The 25,744-nt window shown below is 43.8% G+C and overlaps 1 protein-coding gene across 1 annotated transcript in view; it reads right to left on the bottom strand.

The window, feature by feature from the left end:
* RNF32 (ring finger protein 32) overlaps positions 1-25,744 on the bottom strand; it is a gene marked incomplete at its 3' end in the record, with an annotated part of 39,156 nt that overhangs the window by 580 nt on the left and 12,832 nt on the right. The window contains 5 exon segments of the mRNA XM_082847083.1: positions 336-503; positions 20,910-21,018; positions 21,164-21,288; positions 21,845-21,877; positions 24,760-24,902. Of these exon segments, the coding sequence (XP_082703209.1) occupies positions 336-503; positions 20,910-21,018; positions 21,164-21,288; positions 21,845-21,877; positions 24,760-24,902 (578 nt within the window).

Raw genomic sequence — 25,744 nt, 5'->3', positions numbered from 1 at the left:
GATTTTCTAAGCAAGTGTTTCCTCTGTGGGATTTGGAGTGTCGTTCTTTCACGGCTCCTACAGATGCAAGAGGAGGGCAGGCTGGGACCTGCGGGGAAGCTCCGGGGGGCGGGGGAGGAGCATGTGGGGAGGCCTTTTCCCTCGGCGCTTTCACAAAATGCCATCATCAAAGCGGAATTTCACACTCAAGGGCCTTGGCGCTCACCCCAGAGTGGGTGGTGAAGGTCCTGGGGCCCCACGTGCTGTGGGCACAGGCCGGGCCCCCCCCTCCTGGTGGGTGCCCCCCCAAGCAGCACTGCAGAGCCGCTGGCTGCCCTGTCCCGGGCACAGCCTACCTGTGTCTGGATCTTCCCCCAGTCCTCTTCCGTGAGCTCGTGGCCACATGTGTACTCCAGCTGCTGCAGCACGCTGCGGTTGAGGGCCAGGCAGCGGTCGATCTCTGAGAAGAGCTCGTCTATGTCCGTGTGGTAAGAGCACAGCAGGCGGTGGCTGATTTCTGTGAACTGGGGACACGGCGGGGGCACACTTACTCACAGGCAGTGAGAAGTTCTGGAGGTAGGTTGAAGGGAAGCCCCTTCTTGAGTCCCGACCACCCTTCCTGCTACTTTCGCTAAGGCCCTGCCTCTGAATAGTATTTCTTGGGGACATAGACACACGGTGATTTCCTTAATCACTCCAAGTCCAGAGAATTGGTGCAGAGATTTTACCAGAACGGGGCACCTGGTTGTAAGCCTTGCTTGTTAGCAGGGAATACATTGATGAGAAGTTGAGAGGAGAAAGGATTAGAATTTTGCACAAGTAGTCACATGGTCATCCTGGTCTGGTACCAGTTACTCTAGTCTTCACAGTGCCGCTTTCCTGGGGCCACCACCAGGCCATCGCTAATGAGAGCTGCTTCGCTTCCCCTTGCTCCACAGCATCTTCCCCTGTGGTTGCAGATTGTGAATGATCATTTTAGTGTGAACGTTTTAAAATATGTTTTTTAAAAAACATTTAGAAAGTAATCTTTCCAAGAGAAAGATTATCTCTTTCTTTCAAACCGGTTACTCATTCTGCTTTTCTCACCAAGCTCTAAAATCATAATTTTGAACCCCACCCCTTGCCTAAGGACCTTAAAAAATAAGCTGAGTTAATCAGTTTATGGACAATTGTTTGTCCCCTTGCTACAGAACACATCTTTAGGATTTACCTTAAAATCCTGTTTTCACTGCTAGCGTAAATATGGAGATGGCGTGTTACATTTTATCTCAAACTTTTGTTCTGCTTTAGAAGTATTAGCCTTAAATACAGTCTCTAATGTTCCGCCAAGCTCAGTCCTTTTATAAAAGTCTATATTTTGATACAAAAAGATTTAGAAAAGCACAGTGATCTCAGGACAAATGAGTTAGTTGTTGGCTGTGGCATGCTGTTGCCTCCTGATGGCAGCAAACCAGAATTGCCAGGATGAATGCACGCATTTGCAGTGCAAGTTCCCTCACCTGTGATTCGTAACATGCAACATGCCTAGATCACGTGGGAGGTATGTGGACTCGTGTGACTTCCCCCAGATGGACCAAAGTGTATGCATTTTTGGTCCGTTAAGTGGTAACAGTTGCTCACTGCAAAGTAGTGAAACTGTGATAGCCTCCAGCCTCCCTACTCTGGACTCAGTCTGGCCTTTGGAAATATTTACTGTGTGAGTCTCTCTGATCTCTGTGAATCGTAATCTCCCAAATTAGGAATCTTTAAGTCTTCTGTGTATACCCTTCCATCAAGATGCCATCCACTCCTTTTTAAAAAAGACAAGGTCGTATAGTTATTGGTTTATTAGAAATTTAACGTCTTAAACTTTTTAGGGTTTTTGTTAGTGTTTTGGTTACAGTTGCGCAGGTTTTAGATGGCTTGCCCATTTTCCCATAAGTCCTGCATGATTTTTCAGGAACATACACATTAGCAGGGATGCCTAGATAGGTGAGTGATATTGTGATTCCAGAGGGCTGCAAGATTCCAGAAGTTGGTCTCCTTAGATGGGCTGGGAAGGAAAAAGAGTTTCATGGATTTCAGTTACATTGTAAAGACCTGGATTATCACTGTGGGTTCAAATCCAGATTCTCAGTTACTAGCTGAGTGACCTTGGGCAAGTTACGTTCGCTGTTGAGGGAATCTTATGAGAAAACACTGGGCAAGTTCATTTGTACCCCCTCCCTTTTCTTTTTAATTCCACATACAAGCGCTATCATATGATATTTGTCTTTCTCTGCCTGACTTACTTCACTCAGTATGAATTTATCTACAAAACGGAAATAGAGTCGCAGATTTAGAAAACAAACTTATGGTTACCAGGGGGTGAGGGGAGAGGGATAAATTGGAAGACTGGGATTGACATATACACACTACTATATATAAAATAGGTAACTAATAAGGACCTACTGTATAGCACAGGGAACTCTACTCAGTACTCTGTAATGACCCATATGGGAAAAGAACCTAAAACAGAGTGGATATATGTATATGTATAACTGATTCACTTTGCTTTACACCTGAAACTAACACAACATTGTAAATCAACTATACTCCAATAAAAAGTTAAAGAAAAGAAAAAGGCCTGTGAACAGCTGGGGCACAGGAGTAAATGGTTTTTATTAAAGAGATTTGGGGATAGGGATGTATTTGGTCTTATTTTTTTTCTCTCCCTGGTCTTCTCAAAGTGCTGTATGATATACTTGGAAAAAACCCTTTTAGTATAATTGTTTTTAGAACTTTCTAAAATGTAAGACTTCACCAGCTAGTCTAGATCAACACCGTCCGCAAGAAATGTCACGTGAGCCATGTCTAATCTTAAAATTTATAGGAGCCACATTAAGAAAAGTTTCTAAATAGGTGGAATTAAATTTAATATTTTACATAACCCAACGTATCCAAATTATTTATCACTTCAAAATGTATCAGTTGAATAAGCTACTGAGATCTTTATATTCTTTCCTTCCTGAAAGGCTTTGAAATCCGAGCATGTTGTGCACGCGCATCCCATCTCCATCTGGACTGGACGGCCACGGGTGGCGTGTGGCTCCCTGCACTGGACAGCGTGGCCTGGTGGCTCAGAAAGACATACACTAGAAAGGAGTGACCATCATGTCTGGGCACGGAGAGGTAGCCAAGCCAGGGCCACTCCGATAGCTCCTTTGTTAAACGTTTGAAGACTGATGTAAGTGGTAGGGGTGATCTGTTGTTTAAAGGGTGTGGCAGTGGTGGCTGTCACCTGATGGCTGTCTTGCTCGTCCTTCCCCAGCACAGAGCAGTCTGCAGAAGTTGGCGTCCCATCCAGAAACCACATTCCCCATTCCCCCTGTGCTAGGTGGGGCCACGTGACACAGCGTTTCCAATGGGAATGGGGTCTCTGGGCTGGACACACAGGTCTCTGAGGCCCAGGGGATGGTAGGGCAAAAGGATGGTGGGGGGACAGTATCTGTGTCTCACAGGGTGGCATGCTGTGACTCAGGTCACTGAAGCTTCTATTTTCAGTCGCTGAAATTAGGGGTTTATTTGTTTCAGCAATTAGCAGTGTCCTAGTTGAGAGATTGTGGCTGTTTCACGGAACTGGGCAGGATGAAAGGAACTCAGCCCATCGAACCTCGCAGTCATTTAGGAGCCTGATGCGTGGAACGTGTTCTCCATGGACGTGGGGGACTTTCCCATTTCAAGTATCCTACTCTATTGGACATCCCGTGTGCGCGGTTTGTCTGTTCATTTGTTTTTATGTGGATAACCTGGCGGGATGCCATGTCTGTGTAAGTCACCTCCATTAGAAGTTGCCTTCACGGACCTGGTGTTCCCTTCCAATTCCCATCTGTCCTGCAAGAAGACTCGAGCCTGCGTGGGCAGCGGGCAGCGGCTGTGGTGAGTGAGCCTGCCCAGCCTTGGTCCCTGGGTGTTAACCAGGATGCGTGCTGGGTTTCAGGGAAAGGCCGTGCTGTAACACGGCAGGCGGCCCACGGGCTTTGAATCCAGGCACCTGTGTTTTGGGGTTTTGCATGCAGTTGATTTTCAGCCATACTTGGAGGTCTGGAGGAAGAAGCTTTTCCATCTATGAATCCAGTTCTGTTTCTTGCTGATTCTAATTACACTTGCCTGGCAGCTGGACCCTAGCTTATGGGCTCCAGCTGGCAGTGTTTCATTTTCTCTGTTCCTGAGCCTTTCAAATACCTGATAATCTCCAGATAAATTATTGAAAGTAGAAGAGTTCCCTATACTTTATAAAAGGAAGAATTACTTGGAAATGCATACAGCTGCCTTCCAATTAATGTTTTATAACTCAGGTTTTCTGTAAATTGGGTTTTCTTGAAGTGTGAGATATTTCCCATTTAGACCTGTAAGGTAAGGTCTTTTCTTCCTCCAAAATTATACCTCAGAATAGAAAGGATCACGTTCTATTCCAGAGTGTCTCAGATTATGAGGTATGTTCTCAAATTAGTTCTGAACGGAAGTGCTACTTGGAGCAGACAGGTTGGTGTGAAAGGATCGCAATGCTTCTTCTCAGGTGAGGTCCCTGGACCCGCAGCATCTGCATCACCTGGTAACTTGTTAGCAATGCCAACTCCCGGGCCAGCCCAGCCCTCCTGGGTCAGAACCTGCAGGTAGGAAGCAGCCGTCTGTGGTTTAACAGCCCCCACGGGGTTCTGATGCTCATTCATGCTTGAGAACTGCCATCATAGAAGTTTCCCGATTAATTTTTGAGTCAAAGTTATTTAACACAGCTTTAGTCATCATTCCTGGAGACGTAACCACCCAACTCCCAAGTGTGAGGTGTCCCCGTGAGCTTTCAAAGGTCACTTAAGAGAGCAACGGAGTAAATGTGGAGGCCACGAGTATTTATATCTCCCTCTCTGTATATATATGTTAATGTTGTCACGTGTGTGGCGAGGTATCTCTGTGGTGCTCTTCCTACACGTTGAGTGAGTTCTCACGGCTTGAGTTGGAGCTGGTGTGCACGCCGCTGGGTCCCACGTGGCCCCAGTGGGGACAGTCCCTGATGTCGCCTCCCTGCGCTGCAGGCCGCCTCCATTCCTTCTCACTGTCAGCTCAGGCGCTGGGAGTGCTGCGCTCAACGCTGGCCCATCGTGCAGAATTCTCCCTGGGTCCCCGGGTTCCCGCCTCTGTTTGTCTGTGGGTCGCTCTGTATGCCAACTACGGGTGACACAGCAGAAACACTTGCTGAAGAAACGGGCTCGTCAGTTTCGCAGATGCAGCTAGTGCCTCTGTGGAGGGCGGGTCTTAATGCGCCCGGCCGGCCACGCTGGCCTCCGACCTTAGTCTGCTCCCTGCCCCTTCGTCTCTTCGGGGTTTTCTCCATGACATGGCTGGTTGAAACTGATACCGTTGTCAAAGAGTGTTTCCTGCCTCTTTCCCTCCAGGAAGGTGGGGCGCACCCAGAGGAGGCCGTGAGTCTGGTGGGGAAGCAGGCAGGGGCTCCGGGGCGATGCTCGGGTCTGCAGAGGCCGCTTGAAAACAGCCGCTCCCCACCTGGAACCACGTTCTGAACGGGCGAGGTGCAGGGTCAGTGCCGGACGCAGGTGTGCTCGTTTGTATTTTCCTGTCCGCCACACCTGGCATCACTTTCACACTGGTTAACGACCATGCTTTCTTCCTCACCTTAAATGGAAAGCGTGTCGTAAATGAGAAAAATAACAATCCCCTTTATATGCAGTGGTGGTTAAAGACTTAAAATGCAGGTTATTCAACCTAAGCTAAGTAATTTTGCCTTTACCCTGCCGTTTAGCTGTGGCAGGGTGAGGGATAGAAAGCATAGATGGGTCCCAGAGGAGCCTGGGCCGGGCCGGGCTGGGGCACATCTTGTTCCTTTAACGACAGGGCGCCCAACCCAGCAGGAAGGCGGGGTGGGGCCGGGAGAGGGTGCGGAAGAGAGGGTCTGACAGCGAGGTGCAGGGGGAGAGGAGGAGCGGGCAGGCGTAGGCCAGGCGCCCCCAGCTGCTCTCTCACCCTCACCGCCTGCAGGGGACACTGCCGTCCCCACCTCGCCCTCCATCGCTGATGCCAGCTTCTCCCCAGCCTCGCCCCCGCCTCTCCTCAGGAAAGGCACTACTTTGCCGTAGGGATCTTCCGGTCTGGCCAGACTCACTCAGCCCACGAATGACCGTCATGCTCCTCCGTCTCTGCGACCTCCGCACGGCCGTGCGTCCCCCGCGCCTGGGCTGGACGTGCGCTCTCTCCGGACGCCCAGAGAGCACTTTTGGCCCCTTCGCTTGACACTTGTCACCGGCTGGATGCTCATACCTTTTTCCTGTGTGTATTTCTTATCTCCTCGTTCCTTAGATTCATCTTGGCGAGGCCCTTAGCGTTCAATAAAAAATGTCGACTTTAAGTTTGCAATAGATTAGAAATGGAGACACATACATGCCCTAATGTGCATATTCTAAAGGACTGCAGTACAAGTTCCTTTGTGGGGATTAATGGACAGTGTCTGCGTGGAATGATGCTGAAGGAACCTGCCGTGTCAAGATTCAGTGAGGCATCAATGTTTGGCTTCTAATTATAACATTGACGTTAGCTTGTTGATAAACATACCGAAAATCCTTCAGTATATATTTATGGCAAATTTCTAAAAGTGAACTGATGTGACTGTCTTTATTCTTGTGCTTCAAGTATTGGAAAGTTAGCAAGGGTAATATTTTAAAAATTTAAATCATTATATATTTACGGACTACCTATCGTGGCCAGGTCAGAGCAGTGTCCTAAGTGTAGCTATTATGAAATATTTCTTAAATGTCGAATTCCTGTGTGGTTAGCATCCTTCTTCTCCTGTTTACTGCCTCACTGTCACACGGGTCAGAGGCCTTCCGTGATGGAAAAGGCAAGCACCACACATGCAAAGACGATCGAGGTCTAGTTTTCAAACTAGGGGTTAATATTAATTCTATGGACAAAATACATACATTTTTCAATTAAACAACGAATATCTTCTTATATTTTTCTTTTTAAGTCTCACATTTCAGATATTTGATAAATTAAGTCATTACAAATTCAGGTTATTGATATATAAAGCAATTACTGGTCATTTACAAGTACATCCTGGCTAAACAGTAAAAAAAATATCCTAACAAAAGTGCCCAGGTGAACTCTGTCTGCCCAGGAGGCCCCTCTCAGCATCCATCTTGATGTCAGCAATCGCTTACTAATGTGTTGACTTACGGCCGCCCTCAAAAGCAAAGTGAAAAGCCTGGAATTTACAGCATATCAATGAATCAGTTGATAAGCTTTTACTGGTTTAATATCCTCCCCGTCTTGCTGCTTGGAGCCACTTCAAGTTAGCAACAGAATGTTTGCCATCTCCATGTGATAAAGGAAGCCAAAGGACTAAACAAACTTTAAGACCATTATGCTGTTTGGCGAGATGTAAATGAAAAAAAGTAAGAGAAATCTCCTGCGGGAGGGTGTGGGAGCGGCAGCCCCTAAAGTCAACCACAGCATCTGACAAATCCCTAACCTCACTTTTTAAACAATGGTCAGGACTTTTAGCTTGGGTTGAGATAGTATAATGCATTTGAAAAGTTTTAATTGCAGCAATAAAAGGCCATACCTCAATTATATGACATATGCTAGCAGAATTTCTAGATAAGGATCAAAGGCATTCAAGGACCAACCACTGCATTCTGGGCAACACTTGGGCTTTCTGTACACACTGGTGACAGGTATGAGCACAGCAGCTCTAGTGACCTCTCCAGGCGGCTTTGATCTGAGTTCACCAGACGACGCAAGAGCGCACCAGGCCTCCTGGATCATCCCTACGGCCCCAGCGCCCTCCATGACAAAGGCGCTGCTGACTCAAGGTTACTTTCAGACACTTACTTGTGGGTACAAAACGCAACATTTGACCCGCACAGTTCTTACCACGGGACTGCCATCTATTTAAAAGAACCTACAGTGTGACACAACTTCACTTTGCTCTGCTTCAGTCTTGTTAGGAATGTGCCAGTGATATTTCAGAGCAAGGCAGATCTGCGGAGAGAAATCCTCAGCGTATGGAAGCATGACTATTTGTAGAAAGATGACCTCTGTATTCTACTAATTAGTTAAGACCCAGTAGATGCAGGAAGACTGAGGTAAGAAAAGACTTCATTAATCCCCTCTGCAACAGAAGAGTGAAAATGCAAGGCCACAGTTCTTTTGCAAGTAAGATAGATTAATTTATAAAAATAGAATGGCCTGAGCTAATCTAATCTAGAGTATTAAAAACATATCCATCTTGGTGAGATCTTGAAACTTTAAAGGAAACAAGCACTTCCTCATTCATTGTGCCTAAAAATATCACATTATTATCCCTCTTTGCCTTTCTTTTCTGTCGATTAGGCTTCTTTTCCCTGAAGGTAATTAAACCAGTGGTTCCCAAGTATGACAAAGAAGTTTTCACCCATCTGCCAGAAAAGAAAATAAGTGAATTCAGTGGAGTGAAAGTTCTTAAAGCTAAACGGTTCAGTGTAAAGGCATATCCTTTAGTGTGTGGTCAAGTATTTCCAACTTTCCTGGTGTTGAAAAATAGTCCTCCTTTTATGAGATGATTCTGATGGTGTATGATGCTTGGTTTTAACTCTTACTTGGCAAAATAGAAAGGTTTTGAAAGTTGGCAGTGACCTTGTTGGAGCCCCGAGTCTCTCTTTGACCATCGGTAGACTCCAAAGGTCTGGAGACCGCTGGAGTACAGAATTGCAGCAGGCTGCGGGGGGAGAAGGCAGAAGCTGCTGCAGTGTCTTGGTCTCACTGACCAATGAGGTGGTAGACCCGACATTTATCTGTCTGCCTTGGGCAGCGGGATGCATCACATGAAATTTGCAATTTCAATTATGTAGACTAAACATAAGACGAATTTGCATTACTGTAACTGTCACCAGTGGTGAGTATGGAGATTCAGCTCAGAAATGTGGCTGGTGGTTGCACGACACCCCAGATTCAAGAACGGTTGTTCCACAGGTAACGAAGAATTTTACCATATCTGATCCTGTGGTCACTGCACATTTTGCTTTGTAAACGCTCCAATTTCTAAAATTCAAACACTGGGTCCCTCATAGCACACTGATCTAAAGTTCTGTGCACATTTAGGTTGTGAGGAGGGTGACGGGGTGAAGACACGGGTGTCAAACTGCAGAGCTGAAAGGCAGGCCTGTGCAGGAAACCTGGCACTCCTGGAATGTCCCAGTCACAGAGCTAGTCTCCCGCCCCAAGGAGCCTTGATGAACTCACTGTTCACTTTGGCTTTGGAATTTATCTTTCACTGCATCTATTACTAGGAAACCTACAGACCCCAGTTCTTCTGAGGCTGGGCTTCAGGGTACATGTTTAGCTCTGAAAAACTGTAAAGATGAATATAATGAGAATCCAGGACCAAGAGTTACATTTTTATTTTAAATATCTTCACCTGTGATTTCTAGACTTTAAAGCCTCATTATACTGACAAACTTAAGTTAAAGTATTTTTACAGGTATTTAAAGGAAAATGATCAGTTCAAACTTATTTTTTTACTGAAACACACGTTTGTTCCTTGATGAACTGAATAAATTCAGTTTCTATCATTAGAAAAATGCTATTTAATTCTTTTGTAAAATGGGGTACACTATTAAACTAAGATAAAAGTCTTTCCTAAAGGCACCTCTGGATGATGATTTCTTTCTTTACCAACTCAGGGTGCATGGTTGTTTCATGTCTAACATTCTTTGTCATCAGGCTGTTCTAGTATTGCACTGTGAAATACTTATTCTACTCACAGGATTACATCTTTTAAAAACCACAAGAAAATAGCCGAAACCCCTAAAGAATATATGTGTCTTAATGTATGTATAAGCCAATGCTCCACTGTTACTAAAAATCCAAGTGAAGGCGGTCACTTTGCCTTGTCGACCGTCAGTGTGTCCAGTGCTTTTCTGCACAGCGGCCTGGCGAGGTGGGGGCCGCTGACCCCTCGCTCCACCTGCAGCGTCAGTGTCGAAGCTTCTACCTCACACTGGGGTCACCAGGCCGTTCCCCCTGCCAGAGTGCGGGCAGAGCTCAGTGCCCAGTACGACATCTATGTTGTATTCTACTAATTTTATTTATTCACTTAAAAAGTATTTACATAATTAATCCATGTGGAACTTTTTTGAGGATAAGGTATGAAGTAATGTCTATTTTTCTCCTTCACATGAATGCATAAATTAATTGATTTTCTCAATCTTTTTCTTCACTGACCTCATATGTGACCTTTACTGTAGACTTAGAATCCCTGTGCACTGAGGTGGGTGACTTTCTGCTGGTTCATCACCTGTTCATCTAACATTTCACAAGAATCTTAGTTACCAAAATTTTATATATATTTTGATATTTAACAAGGATGTTCTACCTCATTACAACCTTATTGGGATATAACTGATGTACAACGTGGTGTAAGTTTAAGGTGTACAATGTGATGATTTGATGCATTTATATGTTGGGAAGCGATGACCACCGGAAGGTCAGTTAACACCCCCATCATCTCACACAGTTACCATTTCTTTTTTGTGGTGAGAACGTTTCAGATCTCTTGGCAACTTTCAAGGCTATAATACCATACTGTTAACTGTAGTCACCATGCTGTGCATTAGGACACCTCCTAACGGGAAGCTTGCTCTCTGACCGGCATCTCCCCATTCCCCCCACCGCTCTCCCCAAGCCCCTGGCCACCACCATCTGCTCTGTTTCTTTGAGTTCGACTTTTTTAGATTCTACACATAAGCGGAATCATACCATATTTGTCTTTCTCTGCCTGATTTATTTCATCTAGCATAACGTCCTCAAGGTTCATTCATGTTCTTGCAAATGGTAGGATTTCTTTCTTTCTCTTGGCTGAATTCCATTGTAGATGTACCACATCTTCTTATCCATCTATCTGTTGACGGACACTTAGGTTGTTTCCGTGTCTTGGCTGCTGTGCCTAATGCTGCCATGAACATGGAAGTGCAGAAATCTCTGTGAGATATTGGTTTCATCTCCTTTGGAAGGACAGATGCCCAGGAGTGGAATTGCTGGGTCATATGGTAGTCCTACTTTTAATTTTTTGAGGAACCCCCATACTGTTCTCCATAGAGGCTGCACCAATTTACATTCCCACCAACAGTGCAGGAGGGCTCCCTTTTCTCCACATCACCAACACTTGGTATTTTTTGTCTTTTTGATGACAGTCATTCTAAGAGGTGTGAGGTGATATCTCATTGTGGTGTTGACTTGCATTTCCCTGATGATTAGTGATACTGAAGACCTTTTTCATGTACCTGTTGGCCATTTGTTATGTCTTCAGAAAAATGCCTATTCACCTCCTCTGCCCAGTTTTTTAATCAGACATTTGGGTTTTTTGGCTATTGAGTTGTATGTGTTCTTTATATATTTTGGATAAAAACCCCTTATGAGATATATGATTTGCAAATATTTTCTCCCAATTTGTAAGTTGTCTCTTTTCATTTTGTAGACTGTTTCCAGTGATGTGCAGAAGCTATTAAGTTTGATGTAGTCCCTTTATTTATTTTTGCTTTTTGCTTGTGTTTTTGGTGTTATAACCAAAAAATCATTGCTGAGACCATTGTCAAGATTTTCCCCTGTGCTTTCTTTCTTTTTTTAAATATTTATTTTATTTAATTTATTTATTTTTCTTTTTTTGGCTGCATCGGGTCTTAGTTGTAGCACGGAGGCTCTTAGTTGTGGTGCGCAAGTTTCTCTCTAGTTGTGGCACGAGGGCTCCAGAGCACGTGGGCTCTGTAGTTTGCGGCACACGGGCTCTCTCGTTGAGGCGTGTGAGCTCAGTAGTTGTGGCATGCAGGCTTATTTGTCCCGTGGTGTGGGATCTTAGTTCCCTGACCAGGAATCGAACCCACGTCCCCTGCATTGGAAGGCGAAGTCTTAACCACCGGACTGGCAGGGAATTCCCTGCCCCTGTGCTTTCTTCTAGGAGTTTTGTGGTTTCAGGCTTTAGGTTTAAGTCTTTAATGCATTTTGAGTTAATTTTTGTTATATCCTCTTGATGAATTAATCACTTTATCATTATATAATGACCTTTCCCGTCTGTTACAGCTTTAAAGTCCATTTTGTCTAACAGAAGCATAGCTACCCCTGCTCTCTTTTGGGTTCCACGTGAGTAGAATATCTTTTTCTGTCCCTGCACTTTGAGCCTATTTGTGCCCTTAATGGTGGAGTGAGTCTCTTGTCGGCAGCATATAAGTTTTGTTTTTTATCTATCCAGTCATTCTATGCCTTTTGATTGGAGAAATTAATTCATTTGCATTAAGAGTAATTACTGATAGGTGAGGACTTACTAATGCCACCTTATTGTCTTCTGGCTGTTTTGTAGTTCCCTTGTTCCTTTCTTCCTCACTTGCTGCGTTCCACTGTGAATTGATGACTTTCCAGAGTGGTACACACTCATCCTTTCTCTTGATCTTAGTGTATCTACTGTAGGGTTTTGCTTTGTGGTTACCATGAGGCTTACATAAAACATCGTATAGGTATAAGTGTATTTCACACTGATAACTTTGATTGCATACAAAAACTTTACCCTTTTACTCCCCCCTTTTGTGTTTTTGATGTCACAATTTACATCTTTTTTATAGTGTATATTCATTAACAAATTATTGTAGCTATAGTTATTTTTAATACTTTTGTCCTTTAACCTTTGTAAGAGAGTTAAGTGGTTAATACACCATAATACTACAATATTAGAATATTCTGAATTTGACTACGTACTTTCTTTTACAAGTGTGATGTATATATTCATATGTTTTCATGTTACTAATTAGCATCCTTTCTTTTAAGCTTGAAAAACTGCTTTCAGCATTTCTCGTGAGGCAGGTCTAGTGATGAACGCCCTCAGCTTTTGTTTGTCTGTGGAAGTCTTTAATCTCTCCTTCATTTCTGAAGGACATCTTTGCCAGATAGAGTATTCCTGGTTGGCAGTGTTTTCCTTTTAGCACTTGGGCATCTTCTGAGGTTTCTGCTGAGAAATCCAGTTAGCCTATGGGCATTCTCTTGTTAAGTTAGTTACAAGCTTATTGTCTCTTGCTGCTTTTAAGATTCTCTCTTTGTCTTTGATTTTTGAGTTTTATTGTAATGTGTCTTGGAGAAGATCTCTTTAAGTTGAGTTTGTTTGGTGACCTGTGAGCTTCATACACATGGATATCTAAATCTCTCCCCCATCTGGGAAGTTCTCAGCCATTATTTCTTTATATCCTTTCTGCCTCCTTCTCCCTCTCTTCTCCTGGGATTCTAATAATTTACAAATTGTTTCTTCTGCTGTATCCCAAAGATCACATATGCTTTCTTCACTCTTTTTCTTTCTTTTTTCTTTGTTCTCCTCTAACTGATTAATTTCAAAGGTTTTGTCTTCTAATTCACAGGCTTATTCTTCTGGCTGATCCGTTCTAATGTTGATGCTTTCTACTGAATTTTTCATTTCATTCATTGTATACTTCAGCTCCAGAATTTGCTTCGTTCTTTTTAATTTTTTCTGTCCCTCTGTTGAACTTCTCATTTTGTTCCTATATTGTTTTCCTGATTTCGTTGAGTGGTTTTTCTGTATTTTCTTGTAGCTCATCGAGCTTCCTCAAAATATTTATTTTGAATTCTTTATCACGTAAATCACAGATCTCCATGTCTTTGAGGTCAGTTATTGGAAGATTAGTGTGATCCTTTGGTGTTGTCATATTTCCTTGATTTTCATGTTCCTTGAAGTCTTGTGTTGCTGTCTTTGCATCTGAGGAAGCAGTCACCTCCCCCAGTTGTTACTGACTGACTTCAGGAGAGAAATCCCTTCCACCAGCCCTGCTGGGATACTGAGGCTTCTCAGACGGTCTCTGGATATGCCTGCTCCACGCTCCTTGCTCCCTCTGTGGAAGAATTCCAAGCATGTGTGCCTTCTCTCAATCCTGCAACACATCAGGCTAGGTGCTGACAGCCTCCTTTGCTTTCCCAAGGTGAGGCTGGAGCTGAAGTCGGTGGTGCCTCCCTGCCTGCAGACCTGGGCTGGCCTTCTGCACATGCTCACTAGCTGTCTGCCAAAGCTGGCTCTCACTATCAGGGGTGCACCCAGGGAGCCAGCCACAGGGTGTGGGCGAGGCATGTGGAGTGCTGGGGCCAGGAGAGGGAGCTACAGGAGAGGCATCCCCAATGGCTCTTGAGTGGGCTTCTTGATGGAGTCCTCAACACTGTTGGTAGGATCCCTATCCCTTTAATGTCCTCTGAGAGTCCTATTTACTGCTTCCCCAGTCTTTTCCATCCCCAGTCATGTGGCTCATAATTCAGTACTCTGGATGGGGTGAGGGAAAGATGAGCCTCTTTGGCAGTGTCCCACATGGCTGGGGAAGCCAGGCACTTACTCACATGCCCTCATTTTCCCCTGTGGGGGAAATCACTTGGCCCTGAGCTGTGCTTCCTTGGGGGGAGGGTGACGTGGGTAAAGTCAGGCTATTCTTTCCCTCTCCAATGTGTCCAAACTTGTATTTTTTTTTTGTTGTTCCAACAGTGTGCTGGAACTTTGCCTTTGGAAACGTGGGCTTCCACAAAGGCTTTCTTGTTGGTAGGTGATTGTCTAAGGCAGTGCTCTCCAGGGGCACCCAGGCTGCAGGCGAGAGGGGCTGCGGCAGCTTGGAGCAGGTTCAAGGGCCACTTCAGGGTCCACAGCCTGGACCAAGGTGTGTGTGCCTGTGACCCGACGCTTGGGTGGGTGAGACTCCTCCCGGGTCCCTCGGCTTATGGAGCTGGATCCCACAGCTCCCACTAAGGCATTTTTGTCCGTGGATGAATGCCAAGCTATGTTGCTGGTTAGGGGGAATACAAGTGAGGGACAACTTATTTGGCCATATTGCCAATGTCATCCTCAGAAAAACTTTTCCTTATCAGTATTTATATATTTCTTGTAAGTTTATTTTTAGGTATTAACTATTATGAAAGGGATCCTTTTCCATTGTATTTTATATCTGATTATTGTTGCTATACAGGATGCAATTATTATTGCATATTTATCTTGAATCTGAACATCTAATGGTTTAGTTCTAATAATTTTTCAAATGATTTTATAGATTTAAAATCCATGTGTATAGACAGTAAATATGGATTATATAATGCACACACATTGTATTTTTGTTTTCTTGTATTATTGCATTGGCAAGGAATGGCCAAAGTGTGATTGTGGGTAACCTGTTTTGCATCTTTAGGGTTTCACTATCTAAAATAATCAGTTTTTAGTTTCTGATATATAGTCTTTATTGAGACAAGGAAATTTCATTTAGTTCTAGTTCGCTGTCATTATTAGGAATGGCTGTTAAATTTAATATATTTTCAGTAAAGATTGAGATGCTTTAATATCATTTTTCTCAGTCATTTTCTTAAAATTTATTTATTTTATTTTTGGCTGCGTTAGGTCTTCATTGCTGCACGCGGGGGCTGCAAGCGGGGGCTGCTCTTCGTTGCGGTGCATGGACTTCTCATTGTGGTGGCTTCTCTTGTTGTGGAGCATGAGCTCTAGGTGTGTGAGCTTCAGTAGTTGTGGCTCACAGGCTCTAGAGTGCAGGCTCAGTAGTTGTGGCTCACGGGCTTAGGTGCTCCAAGGCATGGGGGATCTTCCCGGACCAGGGCTCGTACCCACCAGAGTCCCCTGCATTGGCAGGTGGACTCGTAACCACTGCGCCACCAGGGAAGCCCCTTTCTCAGTCATTTTTATATTTTATATTTCTTTCTATGTTTGCTATTTTTATAGGAGGTAATTTCAATTATATTTTCAGATTTAACAGCACAAAGTTGTATACAATAGTCTTTTATAATTTAGAGATAATTTCCACATATGTGATTATGCCTCCCATTCTGTGTATCTGCATTCTGCTTTATCTAATTTGTTTTAACCCTGGTGAGACTTTACCTTGTAGTTGTACCTGTTTTTCTTTTTTTTTTTTTTGGAAGAGCTTTTTTTTCTTTTTTAACAGCTTTATTGGAGTGTAATTGCTTTACAATGTTGTGTTAGTTTCTGCTGTATAACGAAGTGAATCAGCTATACGTATACATATATCCCCATCTCCCCTCTCTCTTGCCTCTCCCTCCCACCCTCCCTATCCCACCCCTCTAGGTGGTCACAAAGCACCGAGCTGATCTCCCTGTGCTATGTGGCTGCTTCCCACTAGCTATCTATTTTACATTTGGTAGTGTATATATGTCAATGCCACTCTCTCACTTCGTCTCTGCTTACCCTTCTGCCTCCCCGTGTCCTCAAGTCCATTCTCTACATCTGCATCTTTATTCCTGTCCTGCCCCTAGGTTCATCAGAACCATTTTTTCTTTTTTTTAGATTCCATGTATATGTGTTAGCACACGTTATTTGTTTTTCTCTTTCTGGCTTACTTCACTCTGTATGACAGATTCTGGGTCCATCCACCTCACTGTTAATGTTTTTTAAACTCTGATGAGCTGTTTATCTTATAGTTTCTCTTTTCCAAAGTACCAGCTATTGGCTTCATTTACCAGTTTTACTTTTATCCTAATAAATTACTTATTTTATTTTTATACTTTCTACTTCCTACATTTAAAGATTTGAACGGTTGGTTCATTATTCTTTCATCTTTCTTATTCAATAATAAATGTATTTGACACTACTGTCCTCTAAGTAAAGCTTTAGCTATGTACCACAGAATAGCAGTGTCATGAACACCAGAATAGTGTATGTTAGATTCCCAAATACACTTTAAAATTCATTTATTTTATTGTGATTTTCTATTTTATTTCTTTTGTTTGTGCATTCCTCATTTATTCTTGAGCATGTCTTTGTGTAGAACATTTTTGTTTCATTTGGTTCAAATCTTCCATAAGCAGCTACTAGCAGATTTTTTTCAATGTAATTCAAGAATCTGTTAATACAGAAATTTATCTCAATCGTTGTTCGTTGTAACTGTTATCCTATCATCTTACATTTTCTACACATTATCTTTTCTTGTTGCCTTTTCCTGACTTGTACGGAATCTTTTTTTTTTTATTTTTTGGCCATGCTGCGTGGCATTCGGGATTTTATTTCCCTGACCAGGGATCGAACCCGTGCCCCCTACAGTGGAAACGTGGAGCCCTAACCACTGGACCGCAAGGGAAGTCCCTGTAGGAAATCTTTTTATATCACCACATATATATGCACTTTGCTCTTCATAATTGCTGTGAAGAAATCATTGTATGCATGCTTCCTTGGTGGCAGGGTCTTGGGTTGTTTATCGTTCTTCCTCTTTTATAATCATTGCTATAGTTAACATACTCATGAATGTATCTTAGAAAACATTATGAGCATATCTGGGGGGTAAATTTCTAGAGAAGGGATCAAAGGGAACTGTCAGCCAGCAGGATGGTACATTCTTAGTTCTACCAATGGCTTATAAGACTATTTCCCCCTCCTTATCAGCTGTAGATAATTATCATCAAAATTTTCAATTCTTGCCAATCTAATAGGTGAAATAGGTTCTTATTCTTTAGTTTAGTTTTCTCTAATTATGAGTAAGGTTGAGCGTCTTTTTATATAGTAATCACGTATCCGTAGTCCTGTAAACTGCTTGTCACATATTAAGGAAATTTGCTTCTAGTCCTTTGAATTGCAAATATGTTATCCTGATTTGTCATTGGTCTTTCAATTTTTTCTCCCTATACATATGTTTTGAAGTTTTATGTAGTTACCAATCCGTTCTGTTATGGTTTGTGTGTGTTTATCGTTTTACAGATCCTACCAGAGAGGTCCTTCTCACTCCCAGATGAGGAATTTATTTTATAATGCCTTCTTCTAAAATTACTCTGTTTAAGTTTTCATGTTTAACTCTTTGTTCTGTATGGAATATATTCTGGTGTAAGGAGTGAATTCCATGTTTGTTTATACCATCTCCTCCTCCCCTCCAACCCCCCCCCCCTTCCTTCTCATGTCTGACTCAAGCCCAACTCCTTGGGATTTAGAAACTGTACACTAGTTCTACATTTCATATAGAGTTTATCTTTACATTTATTTTTTATTTTTTATTTTTTTTGCGGTATGTGGGCCTCTCACTGTTGTGGCCTCTCCTGTTGCGGAGCACAGGCTCCGGACGCGCAGGGTCAACGGCCATGGCTCACGGGCCTAGCCGCTCCGCAGCATGTGGGATCTTCCCGGACCAGGGCACGAACCCGTGTCCCCTGCATCGGCTGGTGGACTCTCAACCACTGCGCCACCAGGGAAGCCCTATCTTTACATTTTAATTGTTAACATTTCACTGCATTTGTATTCTCTCTTCGGATGTACATGTGTATATGTGGGTGTGTGATCTATTTAAGGGTTAGATGCAGACATCACAATACTTCACCCCTAAATCCTTCAGCATGTGACTCCTGAGAACCAGGACACTGTACCTGACAGTGACACTGCAGTGAACACACAACTGACACATGACTACTGTATAATATATGGTCCATGTTCATATCCCCACATACCCCAATTATAGCACTGGTTTTACATTTAGTTTTGATCCAGGATCCAACCAAAGACCTCTCATTACATTTAAATGTTATATCTCTCAGACGTCTTTGTTCTAGAACATTCCTCTTCTTTTCTTTATAACACTTTACAATTGAAGTCAGCTGTTTTGCAGAATATTCCTCACTTTGGATTTGCCTGGTTGCATGTGTCCTCACGACTGGATTCAGGTGAAGCAGTTTTGGTATGAAAGTGCAAAGTCAGTGTTTGGTCCCGGTGCTCCCCGTGCACATTAGGGACCCGTGGGTCACTCTGTGCAGCTAGTGGCGGTCACTGGGCTGCGAAGATGTCTACCAGACCTTTCCAGTGTACAGACTTCTCATTCTTTTTATAAATTCTCACTGATGTGTGGGATGATTCTTTGAGATTGTGTGAAAATCCAGTTCCTCGACAGTTGTTCACCCAATAGCTTATAGTAATTTACTGACATAGTTCTCAAACTGTCATTTGTGTGCATCTATACAGTCTGGATATATCTATAGAATCCTGGGTAAAATGAAATTCGGTGACCTAGTTCAGTCACCTTTCAAATTCCATTAAAGCACACTGGCATTTTAAAGTTGTGGATTAACGCTTCCTAGATCATGCCTATAGCTCAGCATGTGAGTTCCATCAAGTTGGAAAGGTAGGAAAAATCATCAGATTGCAAGAGTCATTTCCTAAACAGAAGTGCAACAGAACAGGACCCCATCCCCTGTCCCAGACGTCCTCCGCACCCTGTCCTGCTGGAAGGGCTGTGAATGACTAGGAGAAAACAAGGTAGAATCCCAGATTCTCGATCACAGCCTCTCACCCCCCCGCTTCTGCCCCCGACTTCTCCAAAGGCCAGAGCTGCCCTTTGCCCAGGAACTGCCCACCCTGCCAGAGGGGCGCCTCCTAGCGCCAGGACAGGGGACAGCATCGTGGGCATCTCCAGCCGGCCGGCGCCACAGAAGCCACTGTTCAACCTCCGTCATCGAGATCCACAGTATTTTAAGGCCATTTGCTCACATACTGCCTTTAATGGTCTCCTACTCCTGAGGGCAAATCAAGTATATTTTCTTGGTAAGTCTGAGGCACAGACATCACATAAGCCATGATTCTGATTTTCTTTTGCACATACTGATAGCCACCTTGCTTGGAACAGTTACCTAAGTGATCAGGAAGGGTATTAGAAAAAAAAATCTATTATCGCACTGCTTTAGAGTCGAGCCTAAATCCTCTTACTCTTCCGATTCCCGCGCAGTCCTGGGACACCGTGAAGAAGCCCCTCACACCTCTCACCCCGGCACACAGAAGGTGGGCGGAGTTGCAAGACGCCAGAGAAGGAGACGCACAGACAGCAGCCCGGTGGCCTGAGGTCAGGCCGGGGGTCGGACGACAGCACGGGGTTGACGTGTTGACGGCAGCTGCACGGGGCCAAGGTCCTTACGCTTCACACGCCCACGGAAGTCATACAGCGGAAGAAAGGGGGTCCCGCACACAGTGAAGGGTAATTTTCTATCACTCATTGTTCCACGTGGGAGTGCAGCCCCCAAAATAGGTACGTTTAGAAAAGATCGAAATAAATGTGTGAGTGATGCTTCCACAAATAAGTGTAACAGGGAAGTGTGACCGTGAGTTTTATCTTAGTGATTTGAGGGTCACATCGTCAGAATAGCATACTCTCATACAGTGCTATCCTAAAGAAACGTGGACTATAGCACTAAATCTAAAACAGCATAAAGACTAACTTGAACAATACGTTAACATTTGTAATAAATACAAATTTTCTGGTGCCTACTGTGTGCTCTGGGTCAGGGCTGGAGCAGCTCTGCAGGGAGGGGTTACTGCCTTCACAGCACAGGCGCGGACTCTGAGGCCACAGCTGCAGCTGTTGGCCCGAAGCCGCTGAGCTGGGGAGGGAAGACCGAGGACTGCGGCCCGGGTAGCCGCGCCTCCCTCTGGGCCCGGCCATTTTGTATGAGGCACATAACAAAGTTGCCAAACAAGCCGGAAAGTACAGATAAGAATGGTTAAGAGAAAGGGTAGGGGCTGAGCTCACTTACTTCCAAATCGCTCGCATTTTGGTGACCCCAGGAGGTCCTCAATAAAATGGTAGCACTGTGGGCCTTTCTTTCTTTTTTTTTTAAGTTCCCTTCCATTTCTCAGTTGTTTATTTAAACAACTGTCATAAAATGGCCAAACAGAAGTTGCTTTGAATTTAACCTTATTCCAATTTCATGAATTTATGATTTGACTAGAAGAGGAAATCTGAAAGTATGGACCGACTGGGTTAGAAAGCCAGTTTAAGGTGCCCGCATCTCAACCATTTGTAAAAAGCCCCAAACTGAAGTAAGGCTCAGGGTTTCACGGCCTCGCTGGCCTCCATGACCCATGAGTCACTGGCAGGGACCCGGCCCGGAGCGTCGAGGGTCACACCCACCTTTGCTTCAAAGAACTTTCTCCTCAACTTGGCGTCCGTGGGCGGCACCGTCCTCCTCAGCTCCCGGTACCACTTCCTGACCACGTGTCCCCTCCAGAAGGCCTGGATCCTGGAGCACAGAACCCCATCAGCCCCGCCGTGCCAGCCCTGGGACGCGGCCAGGCCACAGGGAAGACCCCCCCAGCAGCTTCCAAAGGCCTCCGAGCACCCTCTCAGATGGGCAGGCACGTTCCTGCGGCTCGGGGACCCCCCACCTGGTCGCACACTTTATTCTGAAGAGTCGGGCCCCGTCGTGAATCACTCTGGTTTGATACTGGTTCTTTCTACAGAGAGGACAGGTTTTTTTATTTCCGAACTTTTCAAAAGCCTGAAGGCATGCCTGAAGAAAAACATTTCGCTTAAAATTTTACGAGTAATTACTTATAAACAACATTTTTACTTCTAATGTAATTATAGTGTTCTTTTCTCTCATAATTATGAGACAGTCCAATTCAGATTATGAAGGGAAGAAGTTTCATCAGATGTTAACACCTTCCTCCTGAAACTTGCTCCAGAAATGGTATTTTATAAGAATATACATGCAGATACATCAAAAACTTCTGGGAACACCTCACGTGAAGGCGGATGGTCCCTGCATACGGGCGACTGCACAGTGAACTCCGAGGACGAGAGCTGTCACCCACTCTGGCGTACCGTACCAGCCACACTCTCTCATGCAAACATCTGTGGCTCTTCTGCCACAGAAAATTCACCATTTTCAAAACAGGATGAATTGTACTCTAGCCTAAAGTCATATTTCTAAGCATAAATGGTGGTTATGGATAAAATAAGTGGTTCCTTTGAGGAGCCTTTAAGTGAGAGAGACGAGGCTCCACCCCTCTGAGCTACAAGGATGCTGCAAGCACTTCAGGAGGGGACAGACGCGGGTTACTCACCCTGTGGAACACATGGGAACATGAAAGCAGCACCTGTTCACAAGAAGACAAAGAGATGTTTGAAGTTTAAATTAGTTTAAAAGAGAAGCAGCGTAAATGCATTAATTAAAAGAAAAATTCTGACTATTTAAAAAGTAGGCTGTGTTGTTTCTTTGACAAATTTACAAAGCAGATTAACAACTTTGATATTTACAATATTTAGCGTTTAGCATAGCACAGGTATATAATCTCAACAAGAAAAACTAACTTAACAACAATCTGAAACATCAAACGAACACATGAAGTTTGCTGTAGAATGAGTGTATATTTAAAACGGAAACAATTACAAAAGAGAAGTATTTCTGGGCAGATCCAAAGAGAGGGAGCACGCTGGTGAGGACCCAGGCTGGGGGCTGGGGAGCAGAGAAAGGAAAACAAATATCTTTCCTTAGGGCTTTGTTCAACTCAACTGCACTCTTGAATTTAATTAGCAATACACCCTAGAGACATATGAATCACTTTTTCTTTTTTAAATGCAGGGGAAGTGTGGTCTCCAGAAAATTCCACCTTCCTGTGACCCAAATTCTCCACCAAGTGATGACATTCTGGGCTGTGACAAAGGAGCTTGGACTGAACGAAGAAAAAGGTAGCTGGCTCTTCTGGAAGGAAAGGCCAGGGAGGGGTGAGACCAGGACAGCCAGCACGAAGCAACTCAGGCGCCCGCGGCCTCTCTCCGAATGTGTGGGACGGAGACAGGCGGCAGAGGCATTTCACCAGCAGTGCAGGCTTCCACCTTCCCAGGGCCACGTGATCCTGGTGAAACTTTCCAGTTTCAAAGTGACCCCCCCCCCCAACACCGTGCCTTCGTCTGGTCTACACTTTTCTTCTTTAATGGGAAGAATGGAAGAAATATCAGAACAAATAGAACTTAGAAAGTTCTAAAACCTTTCCTTGAAACTTACTGCGTGCCACCAATAACCCTAAATTGGAAAAACTCAGTAATGAGGGTCCTTTTTAATTACCAGCCTTGAATCTAACGGCAGCCTTTCGTGCATTCAATTGCTCATTGTCAACAGAATCATCTTTCAGAGTTTTCATCTATCAACAGACATTTGATGATCTATATTGAATAATATTTTACTCTGTATATTTAAAATATACTTTCAGGGCTTCCCTGGTGGCGCAGTGGTTGGGAGTCCGCCTGCCGATGCAGGGGACACGGGTTCGTGCCCCGGTCCGGGAGGATCCCACATGCCGCGGAGCACCTGGGCCCGTGAGCCATGGCCGCTGAGCCTGTGCGTCCGGAGCCTGTGCTCCACAACGGGAGAGGCCGCAGCAGTGAGAGGCCCGCGTACCGCAAAAAACAAACAAAAATATATATTTATATATATATATATAAATATATATATACTTTTAAATGTCCATAAACATTTGTTATTGGCAAACACTCTCTGAGATAACAAAAATAAACGATTCAGCCTTGGTGAATACACTAAAAATGTCCCAGAAGTTCAGATTAGATTCTAGCTGTCCCAGGCACACTTCCTGAGCTGGTCCACTGTGGATCACGTGAATTGTTTATGTCCTCATCTGTTAAAGGGGTATAATGCCTACCTCAGAGACATATGAGATTAACTGAAGCCTTCTCAAATCATTAAATGTCGGGAAAATGCCAACTATCGTTTATAACTAAGGAAAAAGCTAAACATGAGAACAATAAATAGAAATGCAAAATAAACACGTGTCTATATCTATAACCAAAAATGCTATAGTGAGAAATTTATAAAAAACAACATGGAAGAAATGGTGGGCATGTTGCATCCTGATTCCCCCTTAAGATATTCAACTTCAAACTTTCATTCTTCATACCACAGTCAGGCTAGATATTTATAGCATAATTACGAAAGAGGTTGCTGGGGCCAGAAAGATTCCTTGTGGCTTTATTAGCTCTTTAGCTACTAAAATGCTAAATCATCCTAGAGGTATTTCTGTGCTTTAAGGGCTAATATCTTTCTGAAATATCCAACTTTCATATATGTAAGATTAGGTTCTGATAGAGAACTAGAACATAATAAGTATGTTTAAAATAACGTGTGAGTTCAAATTAGTAAAGAACAAAATTGTATGACTGTGAACTAACTCATTAACAGTGAAACTTATTAAAGCAAATTAAGTTTGAGGGTTTACGTGCCAGTATAGTAAGTAAAGCTGGGGTTCCTAGGCTGTGAATTTTAAGCCTGCCTTTAACTGTATTTGCTGTATTTTTTAAAGCAAATTTCCAAGTGCCTCTGTGTAGGAAGCATAATGCTATGCATGTGAGAAATCACTACACGGTGGCCATTAGCTCAAAAAAAAAAAAAATCTAAGAATAGCAAAGTCCCTAACTTTCAGGAGATTAAAATTTAATTAGGCAGACAAAGTATGTATAGAAAAAACCCCTATGACATAGATTGATTGTATATTATGCATATTATCATCAGTCTTACTATGGTAAACGTTCATGAATAAAGATTGTTAAAAGATTTTACTTAAAGATCCTTCCACAGGTTCTTTGGAGATATTCAGTCTTGGTTTTTCTTTTACGGTTTCAAGTCACAAAACAACTTAAAAGTTCCCCACCCTTCTGCCCTCGGTGCCCTCCCGGCAGCGCCCCCACTCACCCCCAGCTGCTCACAGCCAGCAGAATGGGAACATTCCTTTTGTACAAACTCTGTACTTGAGAACTAACAGTATTCAGTAAATAAGTCTGTTTAATGAGGGTGTTTAGCTCTTTCTCACACACATACTTTAATTAATGGAAACAAAATGTAAGTCTTTGAGGGTCACATAGGAGGAAGAGACTGGAAAATGAAGCATGGACTCCCTTAGCCCCAGTTCAGAGTCCAGTCACTAGAGAATGCCCCACGGGCCTGCTTATCTAAGCTCACGCTAAACACCTGCGGGCGAAGTTCGAATTCTTCTTTGCATATTGGGCACGGCTGCATGGACTCCCCTTGCAGGATGGATCTCTGCTTCACTTTTTCCCATTCGTCTGATGACAGTGGCAATGGGGGAGGCTCAAAGAGGCCCAGCTTCTGTGCTGAAGTTAAAACAACATGAAATATGAGTTAAATCTCTTTTAGAATATGGTAACTCATGCATAATTTTAATGACATTATTTTGCAAATATTAAAGCAAAACACTTCCATTGCATACTTTATGCCACCATATTTAGAATGCTGCTTTTTTACGGGTGCACAGAAGTCAAGGAGAATACTATCTTACATTTATGCTTTAGGCTTTTATTTACAAAGAATTCCCCATATCTATTTCATTTTCATGATTCTGTAAGGTAGGCCGGGCTGATAACACTTTTTTTTTTGCGGTACGCGGGCCTCTCACTGTTGTGGCCCCTCCCGTTGCGGAGCACAGGCTCCGGACGCGCAGGCTCAGCGGCCATGGCTCACGGGCCCAGGCGCTCCGCGGCATGTGGGATCCTCCCGGACCGGGGCACGAACGCGCGCCCCCTGCCTCGGCAGGCGGACTCTCAACCACTGCGCCCCCGGGGCAGCCCTGTAGTGCAGTTTTTAGCGCTTGTTATCATTGGTGGATTTGCTTTTTGGTTTGGCTGCTCTCTTCTTTCTTTCTTTTTTTTTCTTTTTAAAATTACTTTGTAATTTTTTTAAGAATTATTTTTTATTTTGATAACTTTCTTTTTTTTTTTTCTCCCTTTTCTTCTGAGCCATGTGGCTGACAGGGTCTTGGTGATCTGGCCAGGTGTCAGGCCTGAGCCTCTGAGGTGGGAGAGCTGAGTTCAGGACATTGGTCCACCAGAGACCTCCCAGCTTCACGTAATATCAAATGGTGAAAACCTCCCAGAGATCTCCATCTCAACGCTAAGACCCAGCTCCACTCAACGACCAGCAAGCTACAGTGCTGGAC

This window comes from Leucopleurus acutus (genome assembly GCF_964270905.1).
Source record: "Leucopleurus acutus genome assembly, chromosome: 9".
In the NCBI taxonomy this organism is placed as follows: Eukaryota; Metazoa; Chordata; class Mammalia; order Artiodactyla; family Delphinidae; genus Leucopleurus; species Leucopleurus acutus.
The sequence above is the reverse complement of the archived record's forward strand: the minus strand, read 5'-3'. Positions and strand labels throughout refer to the sequence as shown.